The sequence below is a fragment of the Solanum pennellii genome, chromosome 2 (genome assembly GCF_001406875.1).
Source record: "Solanum pennellii chromosome 2, SPENNV200".
Classification (NCBI taxonomy): domain Eukaryota; kingdom Viridiplantae; phylum Streptophyta; class Magnoliopsida; order Solanales; family Solanaceae; genus Solanum; species Solanum pennellii.
Genome location: NC_028638.1, coordinates 44,914,522 through 44,936,449, shown reverse-complemented (window position 1 = coordinate 44,936,449; position 21,928 = coordinate 44,914,522). Strand labels below are relative to the sequence as shown.

Sequence of the window (21,928 nt, the reverse complement as noted above, 5' to 3'; positions counted from 1 at the left end):
ACTTTTCAGAGAAATCACAACCTCTTGAAAAAGACACAAATCTTTCATAAAGGTCACATCCCTTCATAAAAGTCACAATCCTTCATTTCCTATTCACTCTTTTAAAACAGGAGCGACCCACATGCACCCGGTAACTTTTAAAAAAATTCGAATATGTACGTATATAAAGTTGATTAAACGATAATATATATAACTCTGCATCCTAACAACCAAAAATTGTTACGGATGCACTGGTCGAAGACGCCTCTATAAAGCACAAGAGCGCGGGACCGAATCCCGTTGAAGGTAAGCAATTATTTTACTTTAAATTCATTTTTTTCTCTTTTAAAAAGAAGACCTGTTCCATTGTCCATTCATTTCTTAATTGAACTGAAAGTCCACTCTCATTATCTCGCATAATTGGTAAGTTCTTTTTTATAAGTGTATCTTTTTTGTTAGATTTGTTGTTGATTCTTGTGATTTGAAATGGATAGATTTTTGACTAAATATAATTTTTCTCAACCAAGTTCTAATTTTAGAGACAATTCTTCGCGTTTTATAAATGAATTTGATTTGCAATAATTTAAATCGGATCTTGAATAAAGAATATTCATTGATAATTATAACTCTAAAATACGAGATAAAGTGAGAAGACGTTATATTCAATAAGACCCTTATCAACCGAATATTCTTGATAAAAGGAGAATTGTACTTCTTTTCATTTTTTTATTTTTTTAATTATCACTATTAAAATTTATTTGGGCCTCAAAATTTTGGAGGCCTTAACAGATGTTCCTCTAACCTTATTAATATGTCACTCCTATCTTTACCTGACTTCACTTTTAGTGGTGTCCTATCTTCAAATTCTGTGTTCGTCGCTGTGTTAAAACTCAACAAATACAATTTTCTCATACTTTTATGAAGAAAAGGTCTTTGCCCCATTCCTAGTTTAATATACATAACACTGCAACTCGAAGCTCAACAATGAGAGTCAAGAAGCAGAAAAAAAAAAGGATCAAGAGGCTAAATTTACTCTTGTTATACATTTTGTAGAGGGAAAAAAAAGGAGTAAAATTTACAAAGATTAGAAGTTTATGCTTTTACTGTGGAAGCAACAGTATGAGCCCATAATTTGAGATTATGTTTGAGGTCATTTTCATTGCTCATGACTGGTACCTTCCAATTCATCAATGGATTCATTCTCTTCTTCTTTTCAACAACTTCCCATGCTTCAGAAAGATAAGGTCTTGCTCTTAACTCATCAGATTTCTCTACAAAATTCTGTTTTTGATCATTGTCCCTGTTTTTGCTTAATTTCTGTAAACCTGGAAGAATCTCAACCAAACTTGAATTTACATCATCTTCTGAGAATTCAAATCCAAGATCCATAAACCCTTTTAGCTCTTCATATTCTAGCTCCGATAAGCTCTTGCCAAGACACTTTTCGCTTCTTCTTCTTCTACCTTTTACTTTCTTCGATTCAGCATTTTTACAGAATGGTTGAAAATGGGTTACTGGTAGAACTGAATCTGGTGAAAAAGAATCCGAATCGTAGCTCAAATCATCACTCTGGGACTCTATTTTGATTTCTAATTTTGGTGAATCATATACAGGTTCTTTTAAATTTTCTTGAATTTTGTCATCTGGGTTTTTCTGGTAATTCGAAAAAGGGGTTGAATTTGAATGATTATTGAGAATTTCGAGATTAAACCAGCATGAATCGAAGTGGGTTAGAACAGCTTCAAGGTCCATTAATGGCTGAAAGAAACTTGGAAATTATTAAACACAAAACTCTTTTTCTTTTTTTGATTTTATGAAAACTGAAGTTGTGTGTGGGTATATATATATATTGATTCTGGTGACCAAAACACCCTTCTTTATTGCTTATATTACAAAAAAGCTTCAACTTTATTTGTTTACACGTTTTGCAGAGTCAGATGGAGTATTATTTTAATTAAAATTAGAAAAATGTCACTGTACTTAAAATTGTTTTAGTTGACAAAAGTACGTAAGATCTCCAGGTTTAGTTCCACATTTATCTTCTTTCGTGTTACTGTATGCTCTTTACTTTTAAATTGGGATTTGTTGAGTGCGCACCGAAGGTCAATAAAATTTGTAGCCCAAAGTTGATCATCTCTCTAAAAGGTTTTTAATTTGTCGAATAAAAAAATTATATATTTTTATTTGATTTTATATTTGTTGATATACGAACTGTCTGGTATGTATCTTGATCATCACGAATCATCTTGTATAGATTTTGGTCATTCTCGATTTTCTATCGACTTTTGTAAAAAAACGTACTTTAACTTGATAGTAAAAATCATCTTTTTTTTAGTTAACTAAAAAAAAACATCACATATATTGAATTTGAGTTTGAAGAAGTAATTAACTTGACTCCACAATAAGCATTAAAAAGGAAAAATATATTAACACGTGAATTATTGTTTATTTCACTTAAATATATGATAAAGTGTTTCTATTAGACACTTTTCTTTCAAATTTAGAACAACTTTCCTTGTGTTCTCATACGATTATTACAAAAATAAGTTAGTTACATATAATATGTTATTTTCTTTAATTATATACTTCATATCAATATTGATCAAAACAGATCAAGATTTTGCATATATTAAGATAAATACAAATAAAGATATATTTTAAATGATTTATTTACCTACTTAATAAATATATATAGTTTTTTAAATCTTTTTTTAAATCTATTTTAAAATGAAATCAAATAACAAAATTTAAAAGTTTATCTGCCTACTTAAAGGCAAGACAATGGAATATAGAGGATGATGATAATGGCTTAAAAGGAGAAGCAAATGACTGCGTGCGATACTGACTGAAATGTCAAATCTCAATAAGATGCCATTACCACAAAAGTTGTGATCACGATGATGCTGAAACATGGCTAAATTGAGGCCTAACGTATTGGAGTGTGGCATGGCCTATGGTCGGAGGTTGAGTTAGGTGGGGTGTGGTTAATTTTTTTCGTAAATTTTGTATTTATATAAAACTTTATATATATTAATTTACAAAAATTTTTAAAATATTAATTGATAACTTAATGATAAAAATGTGATGAAAATGTTTTTTACACCAGTTGGTGAATTTAAATCTCACTATCAATAAAAATTTCTAAAAAAAATATTTTTATTTTATTTTTTTCCTCTATCCTAAAATTAAGAACTCCTCAAATCATACTCTTGACTCCACCTCCACACATGCCCAGCACCAAACTCAAACCATCATGTTAGTGAAATTACACCTTAAATTCAATGATGACTTTTTCATGCTCTTTTACTACTCATAGACAACGAATCATTGAAGGGCATCAATCCAACTACATACACAAAAAAGAAAAGGTTAAATTTCACTTTCTATTACTCTACACCCTAATGATTCTTTACTTCCTATCAAGAACCAATAATGGAACTTCTTAACATCCTGGTAATTCAGATAATTTGAGATTAATCTTTAGGTAATTAATAATGACGCAATTTACGATATATATCAATAATCTTTTTTGCATAGTGCTTACTTATTTCTATACAAATGGACGTTTTAAATGTAAAATGTCTAAAATGTTCATTATGTAGGTTATAATGAGTTTGAGAGCTTCTATTAGTGAAAATTAAATTGGGGAAAAGGAATAAAAGAAAATAAGGGAAGGGAATAAAACAAGGGAAATTGGCAAATTTGTGCAAAAAATATTAGTACTAAATGTGTTTGTGTTGATGTTGAAATTAGAAACTCCGAATTTTCCTTTTCTTTGAATAAAACAATTTTTAATTTCCCTTTCAGAATACTTCTCAAGCCATGTGAAGGGTAGTGTAGTAAAATACAACCACCTATTATTTTTATACACCAATAATCATGGGAAGTCAAATACCAAAACCTCACGTGTCAAATACCAAAACGCACGTGGCTGTTAATTACTGAGTACTGTAGTTTAGTCACGTTACAAATCTAGATTAAAGTTTTATAAAATAGGATGATTACGGGTGAAAATCATTCGTCCGTCTAATATATAAAATATATACGTGTATTTTTTACTAACATATAAATTATAATACGCATCATTATACACTACATGCATATTAATATGATATATCTCGATCATATTGATAAATAAGTTAACGAAATAATATATCATAATAATTATTAGTTTAAATATTAATTCCGTGTTTTCATACACGCAATGGGAATGATATAACATTATAACCTATGGTCCTACCGACCATTATCTTTGTAAATATAAAATTTATAATTAGATTTTAGTCAATCTTTTTCTAGTGAACACTGCCTCCTCATGTAGATAAATATAGTTAAAATGAAGTGAAACGTGGCACTCAAAACTTTGTTCTTGTCTTGTTAAAATAAATGCTTCAACTAATTTGGACGGAAAAATAGTATAAAAAGAAGAGAGAAATCAAAATAAGTCGCATAATTAATTACTATATGATAGTTGACACTCTTCTACTTAATTTATATTTCTTAAGATAAGAAATTAATATTAGTTTCTTGCCTCTCACTCTTCACAAATGTTTTGGCCGGTTTTTCCAATCTAATATTTGGTCTTTGATATATGTGGTTCTCAATTAATGTTTACTATTATATAATATAATAATGTTATTTGTGATGATCATACCACTTCTTGAAACTTTATAATATATGCAATAATAATAATAATAATAATAATTTGGAGGCAAGAAAAGAAAAAGGACGGTAGAGGGAAGAGTATGTCAAATTGTATTGGAATGGAAAAATAGATTGACAAATATATTTTTATGTCATGTTTGGTATGAAGGAGTTGTTGTTAGCCCAAAATTCACACTTTACCTATTAATTTTGAAAATAACATGCTTAAAAATATACTTGTATAAATTTTTTATTGGTTGACTAGACTTATAACCTTGAGTCTAGATTAAAATGATAAAATTCGTTCATTTAATATATTCGAAATTATTATTTTAGAAAAATTTAACACTAAAAGCTGAACGTTGAAGATTCATCTTCTGAATATATTTTGTGAATTATTTTCTAACAAATAATTTTCTATCATTTACTAGAAAAAAAATATTTTTATTACTTTTAATGTCATATAACTTGTTCCGACCAGACTTCGCTGGGTTGATTTCTCATACCAAGATAATATATATGGATTTATTACTAAGATATTTACTGGTTTGGCTTTGGAAGACTTATCAAACAAATAGTATTCCCTCCGTCTCGTCTCATTTTTTTTTAGTATGTTTTAAAATAATATTACCTTACAATAATTAAACAATTTAGCTTGAAATTCTGCTTTTATCATTAATAAAATTATTTACAATCACACAAATAATTAATAATTATTTTAGATCATAAATTTTAATTTTTTATTTTTTACTTAAATATCTTATCAAATCAAATGATATAATTATGTGAACGAAGTATGTGGAACAAAATTAAGATATTTTTGACTCATTCTGAGCTTGCAGATCAATTTCCTTGAGGAAAAATAATACTATAATATATACACTATTAAAGATGGACTCATTCTTCTTCGTTTCTCGACACATATCTAACTTCAAATTTATCCACACACTACAACTTGCATCGATGGTTCGATGCAAATTTCAAAAATCAACTACCGATATACAAATTTTATTTTCTTTAGAACAAAAGGAATTTACTTTTCGATCGCAACTTCAAGTTCAACAATGTGAGTCAAGAAGCTAAAAAAAAGTCTATATAGACGACAAACGATATCCTCCTAAATTTCACTGAATATGTTGTTGTTGTTATCAGATAAAATTTCAATTCTAGGTTATGTTGTGTTGTTTAACAGAGGAAGCAACAGTGTGAGCCCACCATTTAAGACTATGTTTAATGTCAATTTCATTGCTTGTTTCTGGTAATTTCCAATTCATCAATGGATCCTTTTTCTTTTTCTTTTCAATTACTCCCCATGCTTCAGAAAGATAAGGCCTGGCTCTTGACTGATCAGATTTCTCAAAAAAATTCACTTTTTGTTGATCATCATCACTATCCCTGTTTTTACGCAATTTCTGTAAACCTGGAATAATTTCAATCAAACTTGAATTTACATCTTCTTCTGAGAATTCAAATCCAAGATCCATAAACCCTTTTAGCTCTTCATATTCTAGCTCCGATATACTCTTGCTAAGACCCTTTTTTATTCTTCTCCTCAATTCCCTTCTTCTACCCTTTGCTTTTTTCGGTACTGCCTTTTTAGTATCCCATTGAAAATGGGTTGCTGGGAGAACTGAATCCGGCGACAATGAATCTGAATTGTAGCTCAAATCATCGCTTTGTGACTCCATTTGTATTTCTAATTTTGTTGAATCAAATACAATTTCAGCTGATTTTTCTTGAATTTTGCCATCTGGGTTTTTCTGTGTTGGATTTAAATGGTTTTCAAGGATTTGGAGATTGAACCAACATGAATCGAAGAGGTTAAGAACAGCCTCGAGGTCCATTAATGGAGGCTGAACGAAAAATTGGGGATTTTGGTGAGACGATGATTTTAGTTGCGTGTTGAGTATATATATAGATTCTGTTCACCAAATTACCCTTGTTTAGTTGCTTATAATACAAAAATGCTTCAACTTTGATTGTTTACACGTTTTCTAGTGTGTACCATTATTTTATTTCGAATATGTTGTTCTACTTATCAAAATGGTCATACCAAAGAGGGTTTCATAATGAAGTAGCTGACAAAAGACTATTCTTTTGCTAAGTAGGATGACATAGATAAAAATAAAATATTTTATAAAGTGTGATGATAATGAGATTAGCTATTCCATTATTTATATTTATTAATAATTAATTAGCTATTTTAATATATTTTATTAAATTGTTATTTCTAGCAATTTATAATGTGAGATAAAATAATTTTATAAAGAGTGGGTAATAACTTAATGTGTTAGGGGTCGTTGGATGTGAATGATGACTTCAAATAGTTCTGAGATTAGATTATATTTTCACTTAATTTGTTGTTTGGTTGGCAAGTTTGGAATAACTTATCTTGAAATTAATAATTCGTAGTGGGATAGATAATTCCTTTCCTTGGATGGTATAGTAATTCCGAAATAACTTATCTCAAAATAAAATGACAAAATTATCCTTTTAAACACTTTTTATACAATACTTTTCACATTCATAAATGTTATTTTTGTAAACATATATGTTTCTTAAATTTATTATTTTAAATATGATAAATCAAACACTCAATCATTATTAATATTAATATAACTAATTTCATTATAACTTAAATTCAAATCAAACGACTCTTTAGACCTTTAAATTATCAATGACCCTAGCTAGATATACCAACATGATTAATTAATGAAATTGCCTCATTTTTATTTTTTTTAAAAAAAGCAAAGAGAAGAGAATATGGAAAAGTGATGATGTGGCCTTGAATTAAGGGAGGGTGTATGATTGCGTGTGGTATGAAAATATGACTTGTTGTCAATCTCACGTAGATGCCCTTTTTATTAATCCTCGATCCAATAATATTTGTTCATTATATTAAATTTATTTTATAAAACTTATATTATTATACACTAATTCATAAATCATAATTTATCCTTATTGTTAATTATAATTATTTTTATATTATATTATAATTTCTTAAAAAATATATCAAATCAACAACCGACAATTACTTTTGAACAGATATCAAGGTTATGAGAATGCTAGTATGGTATTAATTGGGGTATGACATGACCAAGGAGATCATAAAAGAGAAGCACCAAACTCATAACCATCATGTTTTGAAATGACACCATAATATTAAATGAAACAATAATGGTATTTTCTTGCCACTTTTACTACTCACTAACATTCATCGAATCATCCCAACTAAAGGTGGGTCAAATTTCAAAATCATATCCTTTACGGAATTCTAATGATCAAGGGAATAAATCATGGCGTACCATTGATTAATTATTCTCATAAGCATTACCTAATTTAGATAAGTTTGGCATGTCTAAGATCTAATCTCTAGGTAATTAATGGATAATGACTTAGATATAGATAACCCATTTTCTCACTATTAGAGTAGTACCTTGAAAAATTGTTGAGTCCGACAGTGGGGGATGCAATTTTTATTTTTGTTTTTTAACGTATTTAGGACAAATTTTTACCATATGAATTACTTATTGAGATTGAGTTACGTTTAATATCTATTCTCTTCGTCCATTTTTATATGTTATATTGCGCGTTTTAAAAGTTAATTCACTAATTTTCAAAGTTAAATTAGATTACATTAATTCGATATTTTAAACAAAAAATTTAAATATTCAAAAATTATACAGAAAGCACTATATATTGCAATTTTGTGCATATCAATATGATGAAAAAATATATCGTAAAATGTTAGTCAAAATTTTTATAGTTCAACTTAAAAAATAAAAAATATAACAATAATAATAGATAAAAGGAATATTTACTAAATTCAACAATGGAAAATGTTTTTAATTTATTTTTTTGTATTATATATTAAAAGAGCATATCACATAAGTCAGATTTTGAAGTTGAAATACGTGCTATATACATTTTCATACCAAAAGTTTTTATTTTGACCTCTTTATATTATAATATTGAAATATCACACCACATCAGTTAGATTTTTGACGTATTTTGAGATTGAGTTACATGCTATATATTCATTTCCGTATCAAGTTTACCCCCATAAAGATATTTCCTTTTTGTCGGTCTTTTGACAATTTTTCATCACTATTTAAAATTAAAACAGTCAAAAGTGTCAATTTGGAATATTGTTCGCTGCTAAAAATAGAAAATTGAAGGTTCAAGTAGGATTGTATATTGTTTTGGTTCATCAATATTCGATTTCTAGACCTGTTATATCATTATAAAATTATTAAAGTTTTGATTTATTATTATCGATTTATTTATTAAAATTCACACATAAAAATTTATTGAAAAATCACTTATAATTAAAGTGACAAACTAAATGAATTATGCATATGAGTTGACAAATATTACATATTACTCAAAAAAAAATAGTGACACCTTGTGAAATAATCGAAAGTTTAAGACAATAAAAAATGAAAGTATTAAACTAAATTATAAGTCAAGAACTTTATGTACTGAATAATATAAATATAATGTATTAGTTTACTATTCACTTATCGGTAACTCAATATTAAAAAAATGAAATCATTATCAAAATCGCTAAATCAATTAACTATTATTAATAAATAATAAAAAAATCAATTCAATTTTAAGCGATCTAATTTGAAAATAATATAGTAAAGTGGCAACTCCAACATTAGTGTACGCGGGATCTTTGAAATTAGAAAAATCGCGTTCGTGTGAATTAAAGTCCAAATCTCGCGTGACAAGCTTTATAATATTTATATTCTTCACAAAAAAAAAAAAAAAAAAAAAAAGATAAAAAAATTACAATATATTTGGCCACGTTAAAAATGAGTTAAGACGTAACTTTGTGTTTCCATTCACTCAATGGGATACCTACTTCTGGTCATTCATTATCACTGTATCTTAAGAAAAAATAGTTTGAATATAATAATAATAATTGGGGTTTCATTACATTTTCAAAGTTTTAATTAATTATCATTTCATTTATTTGACTTAAATCTTCTTTTCTAATGTCACTGCGTCCTCATGTTCATAAAATAATTAAAAGGAACTAATAATTGTTAGTTTGTGGAGTCTGATTAATATATATAATTATTTACGCGATTTACTATTTATTCTTCATTTATTCTCTGTAACCAAAAATACTCTGATTTATTAATAAATATACCCCACCGTCGTGAAAGTTTACTCACGGGATGTTACCACGAAATATTGGTTTCTCTCTTTCTCTTTCTAGATCTCTCATCTCATTCTCTCTAAAATCCTTGTGTTCTTTATTCATCAAGTGTATGTGTGTATTCGATCCTAACAATAAGTGGCGCTTGAAGTTACCCTTAATTTTTGCTAAATAAATGTTTTTAACTATCCAAATTTACATAATGTACTATTTTTTCTCTTGTCATAATATTTTTTCAAAAATCGAATAATAAAAACTTTTAATGGACGGAGAGGGAGTCAATAGAGAAATACAAAGAGGGGAAGGGCCAGCAGTGGGAATGAGCACATGAAATTAATTGACTTATGAAAAGGACTATTAATGATTTCACAAACACCTAATTTTTATTAAATCTATTTATTTTCCTATAGGATTTCTTTATTATTATAGTAGTGTTTTAAGAGCTTATAATAACGTGAGACATTTTTATTTTATTTAACATCACACTAAAATCGTATGCTCCAACGCATGAGGATTGAGGAGTAAGTTTCACAGAATTAAAATGTCATAAACATGAAAAAGATTTAGATATGTATTCTAAGGATATGAATTTGAAAGTTTTTTAAAGTAAAAAATGGTTTATGCTAATTTAAAGCACTTTAGACCATGAATATTTTCCATGCGACAACAGAAAAGCAATGAATCATTTATTATAATATATGTTCCCACACAGTCAAAGCAGTGTTATTAGTTGGTATTAGCATGGCAAAGTTCAATTTTTCACCAAAACAGAGAATTTAAAATTAAAAAGAGTAACTCTCATTTTAGTATCTGTTGAGAAAGATATAAGTATTGAAAACACTTTTAAATTTAATGTGAATTATTGATTTCATCGATTAACTACATGACAATTTTAAAACATTAATTAACTTGATTAGCTGAACTTACATATACTCACGATCTTTGTCATATGAGTGAAATATAATCTTGAATTCTCTCTAAGTACATTTTTTTAACTATACTCTAAATTTAAAGTACATCCTTAAAATATCTTTTTTTTGGAAAAAAAACATCCTCTAAGTATTTGAATGATAACAATTTTCATCCATATGATAAATATTGTCAAAAAATTAAGTGATTCTATAAAAACATGAGCAGTTTACGTGACTATCAACAAAAAGTTTTCTATATAATTTCATTATTTGCTACAAGAAGTTTCTGAAATAAATATTAAAAATCTTAGACAACATTATTACTTACTGAAACAAAAAATGTTAGGAAGGTGCAAGCATACATGATGTGCTCCTTTTCTCATTTATTAACAAGTTGGAACTTAATCATCTTTAACTTTTTTCAAAGTAAAACTGTATTTAGATCAATAATTTTTTAGGTCAATATGATATTGAAGTGATCAAAATATTTAATCATATCTCACATTTGAGTTTCATTCTATATTATTAGAAGTGTAAGTCACTAATAAACTTCTCTTCTAGCATATTATTTCAACTAATAATATTTTAATATCAAATAATATGAAAAATAAATGAAAATAATTGTCAAATTAAAAGATTCAACTATTGAAAAAGTTCACGATAGTATTTTTGACATATCTAAGAATAATAATTACGAAGAGATGACTTGATTTTAGTGGTATTCAAGTAGAAGGATGAAAGTTGTTCACTTTTAAATACTTTAGGAATGCTTTCTGCTAAAAATAATAGTTTAAGGATATAGTTTAAGTGTGAGGTATAATTTAAGGATGATTTTGATCAAAATCTCTGTTTCCAACACTTCTCTTGACTTTTTTTATTAGGAGTTTCACAATCCTACAAGAGTTTGAAAGCACTTGTTATATCATATGACATATCAAGAAAGCGTTTAAGTTTAAATTGTCAATTAAAAAATATCTTTAAAATTAATAATTTAAGAATGAAACTAATCATTCACGGCAAAGTTCCAAAATTCTCATATTAAAATGAAGCACATTATGATATATTAAATGCTACAACCAACCACAGTTGGGATAAGGAAAGTAGAAGAAATAGATGGGTGTTTATTTAATAACAACATGACATGACAGCACAGCACGAATATTAGAATCGATCTGCCATGATATATCAGATGTCCTACTTAATAAAGGATTGTATCATTTTTTCGAAAATTTTAGTTGATTTTTTTTAGAAAAAATGTTCTTATGAAAGTGGAGAGATATCAATGCATTTGTTCATATGAGATATAGTCAAGCGTATCCTTTGGACTATTCACACGGTGGAAGTAGAGCCCAATTTAATAAACATGACACATACAATGCCATGAGTTTGTGTGCTTTAAGCCTGTAATATCAATTTTAGGGAGAGACTATAAATTCATTTATTCAAAAGTAGCATCGAAAAGTAAATAATTGTATTAATATTTACGATTAACATAGGTAAATATAACTAGAGGTGTCAAATTAATTAGCTCATGAAAATTTTATCTATTTATTACATTATATAACTCAAATTAACTCAAGCTGAGGTTGCTCATATGATCAATATCCTAATCTCTCAACTTTAAAATTGTGGGTTTAAGTCATCAAGAGAATAAAAGGAGTGAAAGCTCCTAGAAAAAAAAATCTTATCAAAATAATAATTTCTTTTATGTGTATATATATATATATATATATATAATATAGTTTTATTAGATACAAAAATTATATAAGAAAACAGAGCAAATAAATCAATTAAAACTTAGTGAAGTTGTGTATGTTGGATTTATGATCTCATTTATTAACTTAATGCATTGTGATTTGTCTAAATTTAGCTTAAATAACTTTTGAACGATTCAATAGCTCACTCATTTATTAACTCAATTCATTTTAATTCATTCAAATTCAGTCTGATATGCTTACTTGATACCTCTAATTTCTAAATATAACAATAAAATAAGTATATACATAAGCGTTATTTAAGATGTTATTGATCAAGCAATATGATTTTGGAACAATGCACATAGACGCAGAGGATCACTATATCACACCTGTAACTCTTTATCTTTGTTCAACAAGAGCAAAATTAAAGCATTGCTACCATAATAGATAGGTCTCATTTATATTTTCTAAGACCATACTAATTTATATTTTTAATTAAAATATAATTATTATTTTTCTTAATAGAAGAGTGAGATATGAAAGAACATAAGAACAAATCTCCTTTAGGCAGACTTCACTAATTTTGCACATAACAAACTAAGCATATATCATTGCATTATTTGCTGTCTGCCAAATGAGATTAGCCCTCTAATTTATTTGCACTCTGCGTTATTATAATTTGTTACACAATCATTATATATCGTCGGCCTTATTATTTATAGGCGCGGTTGGTTAAAAATCCGAATTTTAAGCTTCTATTGCAATCCATACGATGAAGGAAGGATTATAGGATAAAAAAAATATGTGAATGTGAATGTGATACAGCAACACGTACGTTTATCATTGTACAAATGTTGTGCCTAGTGAGTACGAATAATATTTAGCTTCGATATATTTTGTTTTTCTAAAAACGAATAAAATTACATTTGGGGAAAGAAGAGAATTTGTATTAGGCTAAATTGATAGTTCATTTGTGGAATAAAGGATCCAAAGTAAAATATGGTACTTCAAATACGAAGAGAATTTGTATTAGGCTAAATTGATAGTTCATTTGTGGAATAAAGGATCCAAAGTAAAATATGGTCCTTCAAATACAAATCTCTAGTCTTATGATCTTACACATAAGTAGATAAAAATATCTTTGTTTAAATCGACTATTGTCTAGGAATTAATTTGTTGATTCTTGTTTTAAACAAGAAGTTTGGCTCTTGAAGTCGAAATAACTATGACACATAAATTGAGACAGAGAAAATACTAGATATATATTTTCATCATCAGTGATAAAATATATAATTAATAGAAACATAACCGATTAAATAAATAAATCAATATGGCCTCTTTGGAGCATGAGTGCAAGTAGAAAAGTGAAAGAAATAAGGATTTCTGCTTTAGCATATACGCATTTGTTGATAGAGAATATGCAATATTTTTGTGCGAATTACTTCAAAATAAAACAGAATATCAACTCAACAATTCACACAGCCTATAGCTTGATGATGATTGCTTTTTTTAAAAAAAAGAAAAGAAAAAAAAAATACTAAGTAGAGAAGAATAACAGTGTAGTTCTCCTTTGGTCAATAATTTTTTACGAGAATTGACTATAATGTATTTCAAGATACATATATCTGGATATACTAAAATTTTGATAAATTACGTATTATTACAAACTAAATTGTATCTAATTAATTAACTCTTAAACTAGTGTGATTTAAGTAATTACTGAAATACACATCTTATATTTCCCTTATTTTCAATATCCCCTTCTATTTCTAAAGGACTCTAAAATCTCTTATGTTTTTAATGTATTCGAGCTAGTATTTAATGTATTCGAGTTACATATTATGTATCCGATTACTTTATAATGTATGTGAGCTACATATTATGTATCCGATTTGTTTTATAATGTATCCGGGCTAGTTTTTAATGTATCTGAGCTACATATTATGTATCTAGTTTATATTATAATGTATTCGAGATACTCTTTAATGTATCTGAGCTACATATTAATGTATTCAGTTTATGTTACTTTTAAGGAATTATTGTAATTACAAACTAAAGAGGAATAGATTATACTTTCGTATTAACACTATAATGATTCCTAAAATTTATCCTTATTTATATACACAAAGAACCTATCTGATATTGGATTGAGCTAGACATTAAAGTGGTGGGCCTAAGTGACACATCAAATATTAAAGCCCGTATAAGTTGAGGTGGGCCTTTCTATGTTGACAACTCTAGTCATTTTTATCAACTGAAAAGTATAGAGCTGCTAATTATAGCCACTAATTATGTAAGTGATGACTCCAATACTTTGCTTAGTTTGTCACTTGTTTAATGGGCCCAACTTGATATTTTCCCTTCTTTTTCTTCTGGAATTTCTGCTATGTAGTTTTACACTTTTGCTAAATCAGGTATTATTAGTTGCCTCTTTTAAAATGAAAAAATATTTTTTAACAAAAAGATTACGTCTTGATATGTCAGTTCACCATTATTTACGATTGTGAAATTAGAATTTAAAATTTATAAATTTTTAATAATTTAAAATAATGGGAAAAAAAACCTTAGTGTAAGGGAGAATTGAACCCTTGTTGAGGAGGGTAATATAGCTTAAGCAAATTCCGTTTTTACTTGTTTGCTAGACAATGAGACTACAACAACATCAATAAATAACATATAAGTGAAATCCCAGCAAAAGACTTCGTACTTTATTATTTAGTTTTGAACAAATATTTTTTATATTGAATAGATTTTCCAATATAAATATAGGATCTTCGTGAATGTTATTAGGTTCCTAACAACAAGTATCCAATAGGTTAGATCCGCCCCTGCTTACGTGTAAACATATTAAATTATAATTATTAGAAGAAAAAAAATATACTTTAAAAATATCTTGCATTACTACGCTTGAATATACTAGTTTAGTATTTTGAATTAAGGGATCATTTTATTTTACTTTACATACTCGTATAAAGATTTTGTCCTATTTTTAATTTTCTTACTACGCGGTCTGATGATCATCTTCGACTTTGCTTTATACAATCTAATGATTTTTTTAAATCTTAAAATAGCGACAATAATGATTGATAACAAGTTTTTAACACCTTTATTCAACTACGAGAATTTGTAACTAATTATCATACTATATAAATAATCATCTGATATCTTTACTATTTTAGTGTATAAACGTCATTGTGTGTCTGATTTTTCATTTGACCTGAATTATCTTCAATAATATTATTAGGTTAAGCTTGTTTGGTCCATAGAACTTTCACAATTACTTAATTTTTATACTTGAAAATTTGAGTTTTAAAAAAAATTAAATAAGATTAAAATAATGAACTAACTTAATTTCTTAATACATAAGAAATTTATAATAATGACATATTAATAAAAACGACGAAAGTATAAAACAACGAAAAAATTTATGATCATCGATTCCCTGAAATAAATTCAAAAAACTCTAATAACATACTGTGTATATGAAATACCATTATGCAAAAAGTTCTCATCTATATTTGTGACACCATAAATTGGATTTGATCATTGACATTGTCTCCCTTTTATTGGACACCAATGAAATAAAGATGTTTATTACAATTGTGCACCCAAAAGTTAGACAAACAGGCTTTTGTACAAATTAATTAGTGATGATAATAAGGAAAAGCTTGGCCTACACATGGCCGCTACAACAAATTAATTAGTATGTTTCATCCTCCGTTCACTTTTACTTATTAATTCACTATATTAAAAATATATATATTTATCTTTTACTTTTGACATATAAAAAATATAATTAAAAAATAATGTGTTTTTCTCAAATTATTTTCTCAGATTTAAAACTATACAACAGTTCATATAATTATTTCTTAAAAGATGTATAAAGTTTAAACTAAACATTAAACGAATCAGATCTTAAAGTTTGACTAACATAATATGTTTTAACAAAGTCAAAACTTGGAAATAAAGAAATAGGGTAGTGTAAAGAAGGAGAAGGAAAGCAATAGGAAGTTTCAAATCATGATTTGAATTGAATAATAATAGTAAATACAAGTAGCTCGATTTGTTACACTATGTATTATATTATATATTATTTCATAGAGTAGTATTTCAATCAACTGCCAACATGAAGAAAGTCAGATGATTAGAAAAAGTCATCCAATTGGGCATTCTTACGTAACTTTTTGTCTACAAATATCACTATTTTAAAAACACCTTCATTTGATCCACGATCTAAATGCTTCGTGATATTTATTTATTTTCCTTCTCATGGCAATATTTCATCACTCTCCTTAAATTAGGGCACAACAATCATATTATAGCTGAGAATATTAATTGTCCATAAATTAAGACATGGACTTGAATGTGTGTATATATAGTCTATGTCGTATATAATAAAGAACCTTATCAATTGATTAAGGTATTTTATTGGCTTGAACTCGTACTTTAATTCATTTTAATTAAATTACGGAGTAAATTTAACAAATAACTATTTTTTTATTTGAAAATAATACCGTCATAAAATTTCTATATTCTAGAGTTTTACGAAAAAATAAAATTTATATGTTATAGATTTAGAGTTTCAGCTGTGAAATAATAATTTCTTAAAGACTAAAGAAAGGATCGAATAAATACTACTTTTATTTATTTGTAAGCCCCACTTTTATTTTTGTTTAAATGAAAAAGAAAGTTTAAATTAAGGGAGCTAAATGATCGTGAATTGGTCATGTGCAAAATAAGTAGACAATAAGAAACCCGAAAAATATTCTTGATTTCAGTTCCATGATCACGCATTAAATTTTGATTCTCTCGGTTCAAACACCCATGTGATTTTAAAATATATATATTTTTTATGCCTACAGTTTAATATATTAGAAAAAAAAATTAATTTACCACAAATTAAGTATAATTTCATAAATATGATACGAAAGGGTACAAAATATATGATTTTATCTCTTTATTATTATAAAATGAAGTGTTTGTTTTAGATAGAATCTCTGCAATTTTCTTTTTTTATTGAAACTTGAGATCGACATTGTAAATTAGTTAACGCAAAAAAAAATAATTCTTAATTAATTTAATGGAATGCGAAATTAAAAAATGAGATGCGGTGTATACTCTATAAAACGTAAGATGAGACTTTTGCGCTAAAAATGAATAAATTGATCTAAAAAAATAAATATCAGACATCGAATTAAAAACTAAAAAAAATAAAATATTATTATCAATAGCCTATCATTCCTAACCTAATCAATGTGATCACAGATTACTGAGTCCACTGTCCATGGGCATGATATACAGATTCAAATACATTTCAAGATTATTGTATAATATAATTTCTTATTTTAAATTATTTAAAGAAATAGTGGTAGGATAATAACTCATATTTCTTCATATTTTTTATTTTTAGTTTTGATGTTAGGCCAATTAATTATCTAGATCTTGTTTTTTTATATACATTAAGGAGTAAGGTATATATGTCCTACTTTCCCTTTTAATTGGCTATTATAGTTTTAAGTATCAAAAAATTTCTTACTCAGAGAGGTCCTTTTGTAACCTAGGTGATTCATTATTATTATTATTTAGAAAGACGAGATTTTACGCGATAAATTGATCTGGCTATTTGTATATATATATAAGAGTATCTTTTTTGCTATTCCTTCTTTCAAATTATTACTCTATTTTGTGATCTTATATATATATATATACTATTAATGATGTAATGGTGATGACTTAATTTTCATGACTCTAGAAAAAAAATAATCAAAGATAACGTTATGAATAGTTTCACTAATTGCTAATTGTTTATGCTATCCAAAAAAGTATGACGTCGACATGAATATGGACACATTGATTTAACAAAATAATACTGTATCTTAAGTTAGGGGTTATTCAAAATAATTAGCTTAATTAAGAAATGTTTTTGGTGTTGTCATCTCTCTTCTTTAATTTCTTCAATGCATCGAAATTTCTTTTGAACTAATCCAATTAGTAATTATAATATGACATAGTATATACTATACTAGAATTGAGGTGCACTTTAATTTAGGTTTAAGAACTCCTATAAATCAAAACAAATTATCCATTAAATTTATTGAAATCCCTAATTTCATTTTCTAGAGGATTTTTTTTCTTGAAGATCATTGTTTGAATTTCCACTTAATTTTCATGTTTTTTAACCTTTTTTCTTAAATAGCCTGCTTGCCAAATTTTTACACCACTAGATAGTAAATTATAAAATAGAGAAGGGGTGAGGTAGGGATCAACTAAACATGCTAACAAAAGTAGCCTTTAACAAGCTCTTAATTAGTCCTTAAGAGAATTGAACTACAATTTAAACTCTGTTTGGCAAATCAACTAACATACTCTTTGTTGGTGTCCATGCTAAAATCAAATAGTATCCCTCTCTTCTTAGTTGCTCCTCTTTCTAGGGATCTAATGGTCGTAGACCACCTTCTTGTGACTATGTTGAAGAATTCTTTCCCCCCTTTGAGTTCTCGAGTGAAAGGGTCCAAGCCATAGGAAAATATCACTTATTCGAGTTTAAATTTTATACATTGACTATATAAAAAAAATTATATTCAAATCACTAAATTTAAAGGTAATTCCATACAACTCTAATTTTTTTGATTGCTTAGTGACCTCAATAAATGATATATGCTCCATGAAGTAATTATTATAATATGTTAAATCACTCCAATTGTGTAATTATCGAGATATATAGATATAAGCGGTCATTCTCTATAATAATCAACTTTCTCTTTGTGAAATTGACTTTTTAATTATGTAATACATATAATGGCAAAAAAAACATATTCAGATAAACAACGTCGTTATCAAAAGATTTAATGGTTGATCATTTTCTTTTAATTTCTTGTATACATGCTTAATCAACAAGAGTAGATATTATTTTAATTTTTTGAAAAAGAAAAAATAAAATTAAAGCATGGTATGATGAGGTCTAGGTTATGTAATTTAAACGTCTAGATAAATTAAGCGTATAGTCCAAAAATGGTGGCGCCCATAAATAAATAAATCAATCAGGATTAGTAAAATATAACAATTAGTAAAACAAACGTTAAGGTCGTTTTCAAAAATAATTGTAGTAATATTAAAATCGTCATTTGGATTAGTTTCACACATTTACTTGCACGTCCTCTATAAACAAATGCCATGCCTTTTCCCTATCTGTCACATTTCACACCCTTTTTATACTCTTTTTTTCTTCATTATTTTCTTCTTCTTTCTTATGAAAAATATAATCTCTCTCTCTTAAGTACTTTCTTATCTTCTATAATACATAGGAACCAAAAGAGACGAAGAAAAATTAAAGTAGTTTACAAAAGCAAATATGGATGGAAGATTCAATAACTTTTTTGTTTCTGAGCAAGAAGATTCGGAGAATTCACCGGAAAACAGCTCCGATTCACCGCGTTCCGGTTTATTCAATGATAACAAGATGATCACTTCAACTTCATCTCCTAAAAGAAGGTAAATTAATCTCATATACATATATATATATATATATATTATACCTTCTTTGTTGATTGCCATGAGTATGTGATCTCACTACTAGAAACAAGGGTTATTCCCGCAATTAATCCGTGCAAAATTTGTGTTATAAGAATATTATTTTCTCATTTATTTTCCTTCGAACAAGCTCACTGAGGAAAAAAAGAAAACACATACAATGGGAAAATTTTTTTTAAAAAATTATATGAAAACATTAATATTTTTTTCTAGATTTTATTAAAATATATACGAGAATAGCTATAGAACATTAATATGTTATTTCTCTTTTGCTTGATTTTTTTTGAAGAAAATATTTAAGAGATTTTAGGGTTTTGATATTTTGTTGATCATGTGCTTGCATGATAATTAATAGTATATATTGTGCTTAATTTTATTAAAAAATAAATTTGCAGCAGAAGATCCATAGAAAAAAGAGTGGTGTCAGTGCCAATTAAAGAAATTGAAGGATCAAAAATGAAAGGTGAAATAAGTATGCCACCATCTGATTCTTGGGCATGGAGAAAATATGGACAAAAGCCCATCAAAGGTTCCCCTTATCCCAGGTTAGTTTAATTCTTGGGCAATTCTAGTAATTTGATTAAACTTTTAGGACTGAATTGTATGAAAAAATGATTAATTTTTAAATAATTGAAAAATATTTTTGTGATAATTGTAGGGGATATTATAGATGTAGTAGTTCAAAAGGATGTCCAGCTAGAAAACAAGTTGAAAGGAGCCGTGCGGACCCAAACATGTTAGTTGTGACATATTCTTGTGAACATAACCATCCTTGGCCGGCTTCTAGAAATAATCAACACAACCATCGTACAACTACTAATACATCATGTATTATTAATAATAATACAAAGACGAAGATGAAAACAATAGCATCACTAACAGCAACAACAACAACAACAACAATAACTACTTCTAACATCGCGGTCTCAGAAGAAAAGGTCACGGGTGATTTCACTCGTCCATCGGAGCCTAATTCGGACGAAAAATTTGTCAATCTCGGCGAATCATCATCGTCTCTAATTAACGCAAATGAATTCGGATGGTTTTCGGATTTGATTGAGTGTACTTCAACAACTATGCTAGAAAGTCCAATTTTGACCCAAGTTGATTGTGATATTGACATGTCATCAACGTTGACAATGCGAGAGGAAGACGTGTCACTTTTCGCCGATCTCGGAGAGTTACCGGAATGTTCAACGGTGTTTGGCCGTGGAATGATGGAGAGAGACGAAGAACGTCGACGACATAGCTTGACATCTTGGTGTGGTACCACAGGTTGAGATGGTTGCGATATGTGTTATTTGTCTTTTAGTTGATCAAAAATAACTTCTTTTTTTTAAAAAAATTGATTCATTAGGAAATTGCGCGTCGTGCGCCATAAGATACCAAGGCAATTCGGTTTTGGCTTTTAATATTTGTAAGTTTTCTTAGATTTGAGTGTAGGTTTTGTAGTATAGTAAAAATAAAATAAAAAAGCTGTCCAATTGAGAGGAATCTGTCTCATTCTCATTGTAATTAGCATCATTGGCCTTTTCATTTCTAACGGCTAAATTTCTTCCAATGCCTCTATTAACTTTAAGTAAGATGGAAGAGATATGCCATTGTTTGTCTTGGGAATTTTTCCAATTGCGTCTATCTTCCTTTTCTCTTGTTTTCTTTTATATTTTGGATCGGGGTGGATCTATAATATTACTTTTTTCATTCATTTTTATTTGTCATGTTATATTTTTCGAAAGTTAATTTGATCATTTTTTAAAGTTAAATTAAATATATTAATTTTATATTTTAAACAAAATATTTAGTTATTCAAAAACTATACGAAAAGTACTATAATTTGTAATTTTTTTGCGTATCAATATGGCGAAAAAATACATCGTAAAATGTTTGTAAAATTTTTTATATATTTGATACTAAAAAGGAAAAGTATGACAACTAAAATTAGCGGATAAAAAGGAAAATTATGACAACTAAAATTAGCGAATCGAGGTAAGTAGTTA

The 21,928-nt window shown here is 27.5% G+C and overlaps 2 protein-coding genes across 3 annotated transcripts; one reads left to right on the top strand and one right to left on the bottom strand.

The window, feature by feature from the left end:
- Window positions 1–5,543: 5,543 nt before the first annotated feature.
- LOC107010564 lies at window positions 5,544–6,613 on the bottom strand. The gene has a single exon (XM_015209851.2). The coding sequence runs from the start codon at window positions 6,465–6,467 to the stop codon at window positions 5,790–5,792; it is 678 nt and encodes a 225-aa protein (XP_015065337.1). The 5' UTR covers window positions 6,468–6,613; the 3' UTR covers window positions 5,544–5,789.
- A 12,981-nt stretch (window positions 6,614–19,594) lies between these two features.
- LOC107009507 (probable WRKY transcription factor 65) lies at window positions 19,595–21,548 on the top strand. Of its 2 annotated transcripts, none has more exons than XM_015208850.2 (3): window positions 19,595–19,892; window positions 20,330–20,476; window positions 20,590–21,548. In XM_015208850.2, the coding sequence occupies exons 1-3, from the start codon at window positions 19,753–19,755 to the stop codon at window positions 21,209–21,211; spliced, it is 909 nt and encodes a 302-aa protein (XP_015064336.1). In that variant the 5' UTR covers window positions 19,595–19,752; the 3' UTR covers window positions 21,212–21,548. The 2 variants fall into 2 exon arrangements, with proteins under 2 accessions (XP_015064336.1, XP_015064335.1); XM_015208849.2 differs by having other exon boundaries at window positions 20,327–20,476.
- The last annotated feature ends 380 nt before the right edge of the window (window positions 21,549–21,928 follow it).

What these genes read in the sequence shown, in the direction of transcription:
- LOC107010564 (XM_015209851.2), bottom strand. Translation starts at nt 6,467, where the DNA reads ATGGACCTCGAGGCTGTTCTTAACCTCTTCGATTCATGTTGGTTCAAT.
- LOC107009507 (XM_015208849.2), top strand. Translation starts at nt 19,753, where the DNA reads ATGGATGGAAGATTCAATAACTTTTTTGTTTCTGAGCAAGAAGATTCG. An exon ending in ACTTCATCTCCTAAAAGAAG is followed by an intron (nt 19,893 to 20,326) that starts GTAAATTAATCT and finishes ATAAATTTGCAG; the next exon opens with CAGAAGATCCATAGAAAAAA. An exon ending in AAAGGTTCCCCTTATCCCAG is followed by an intron (nt 20,477 to 20,589) that starts GTTAGTTTAATT and finishes TGATAATTGTAG; the next exon opens with GGGATATTATAGATGTAGTA.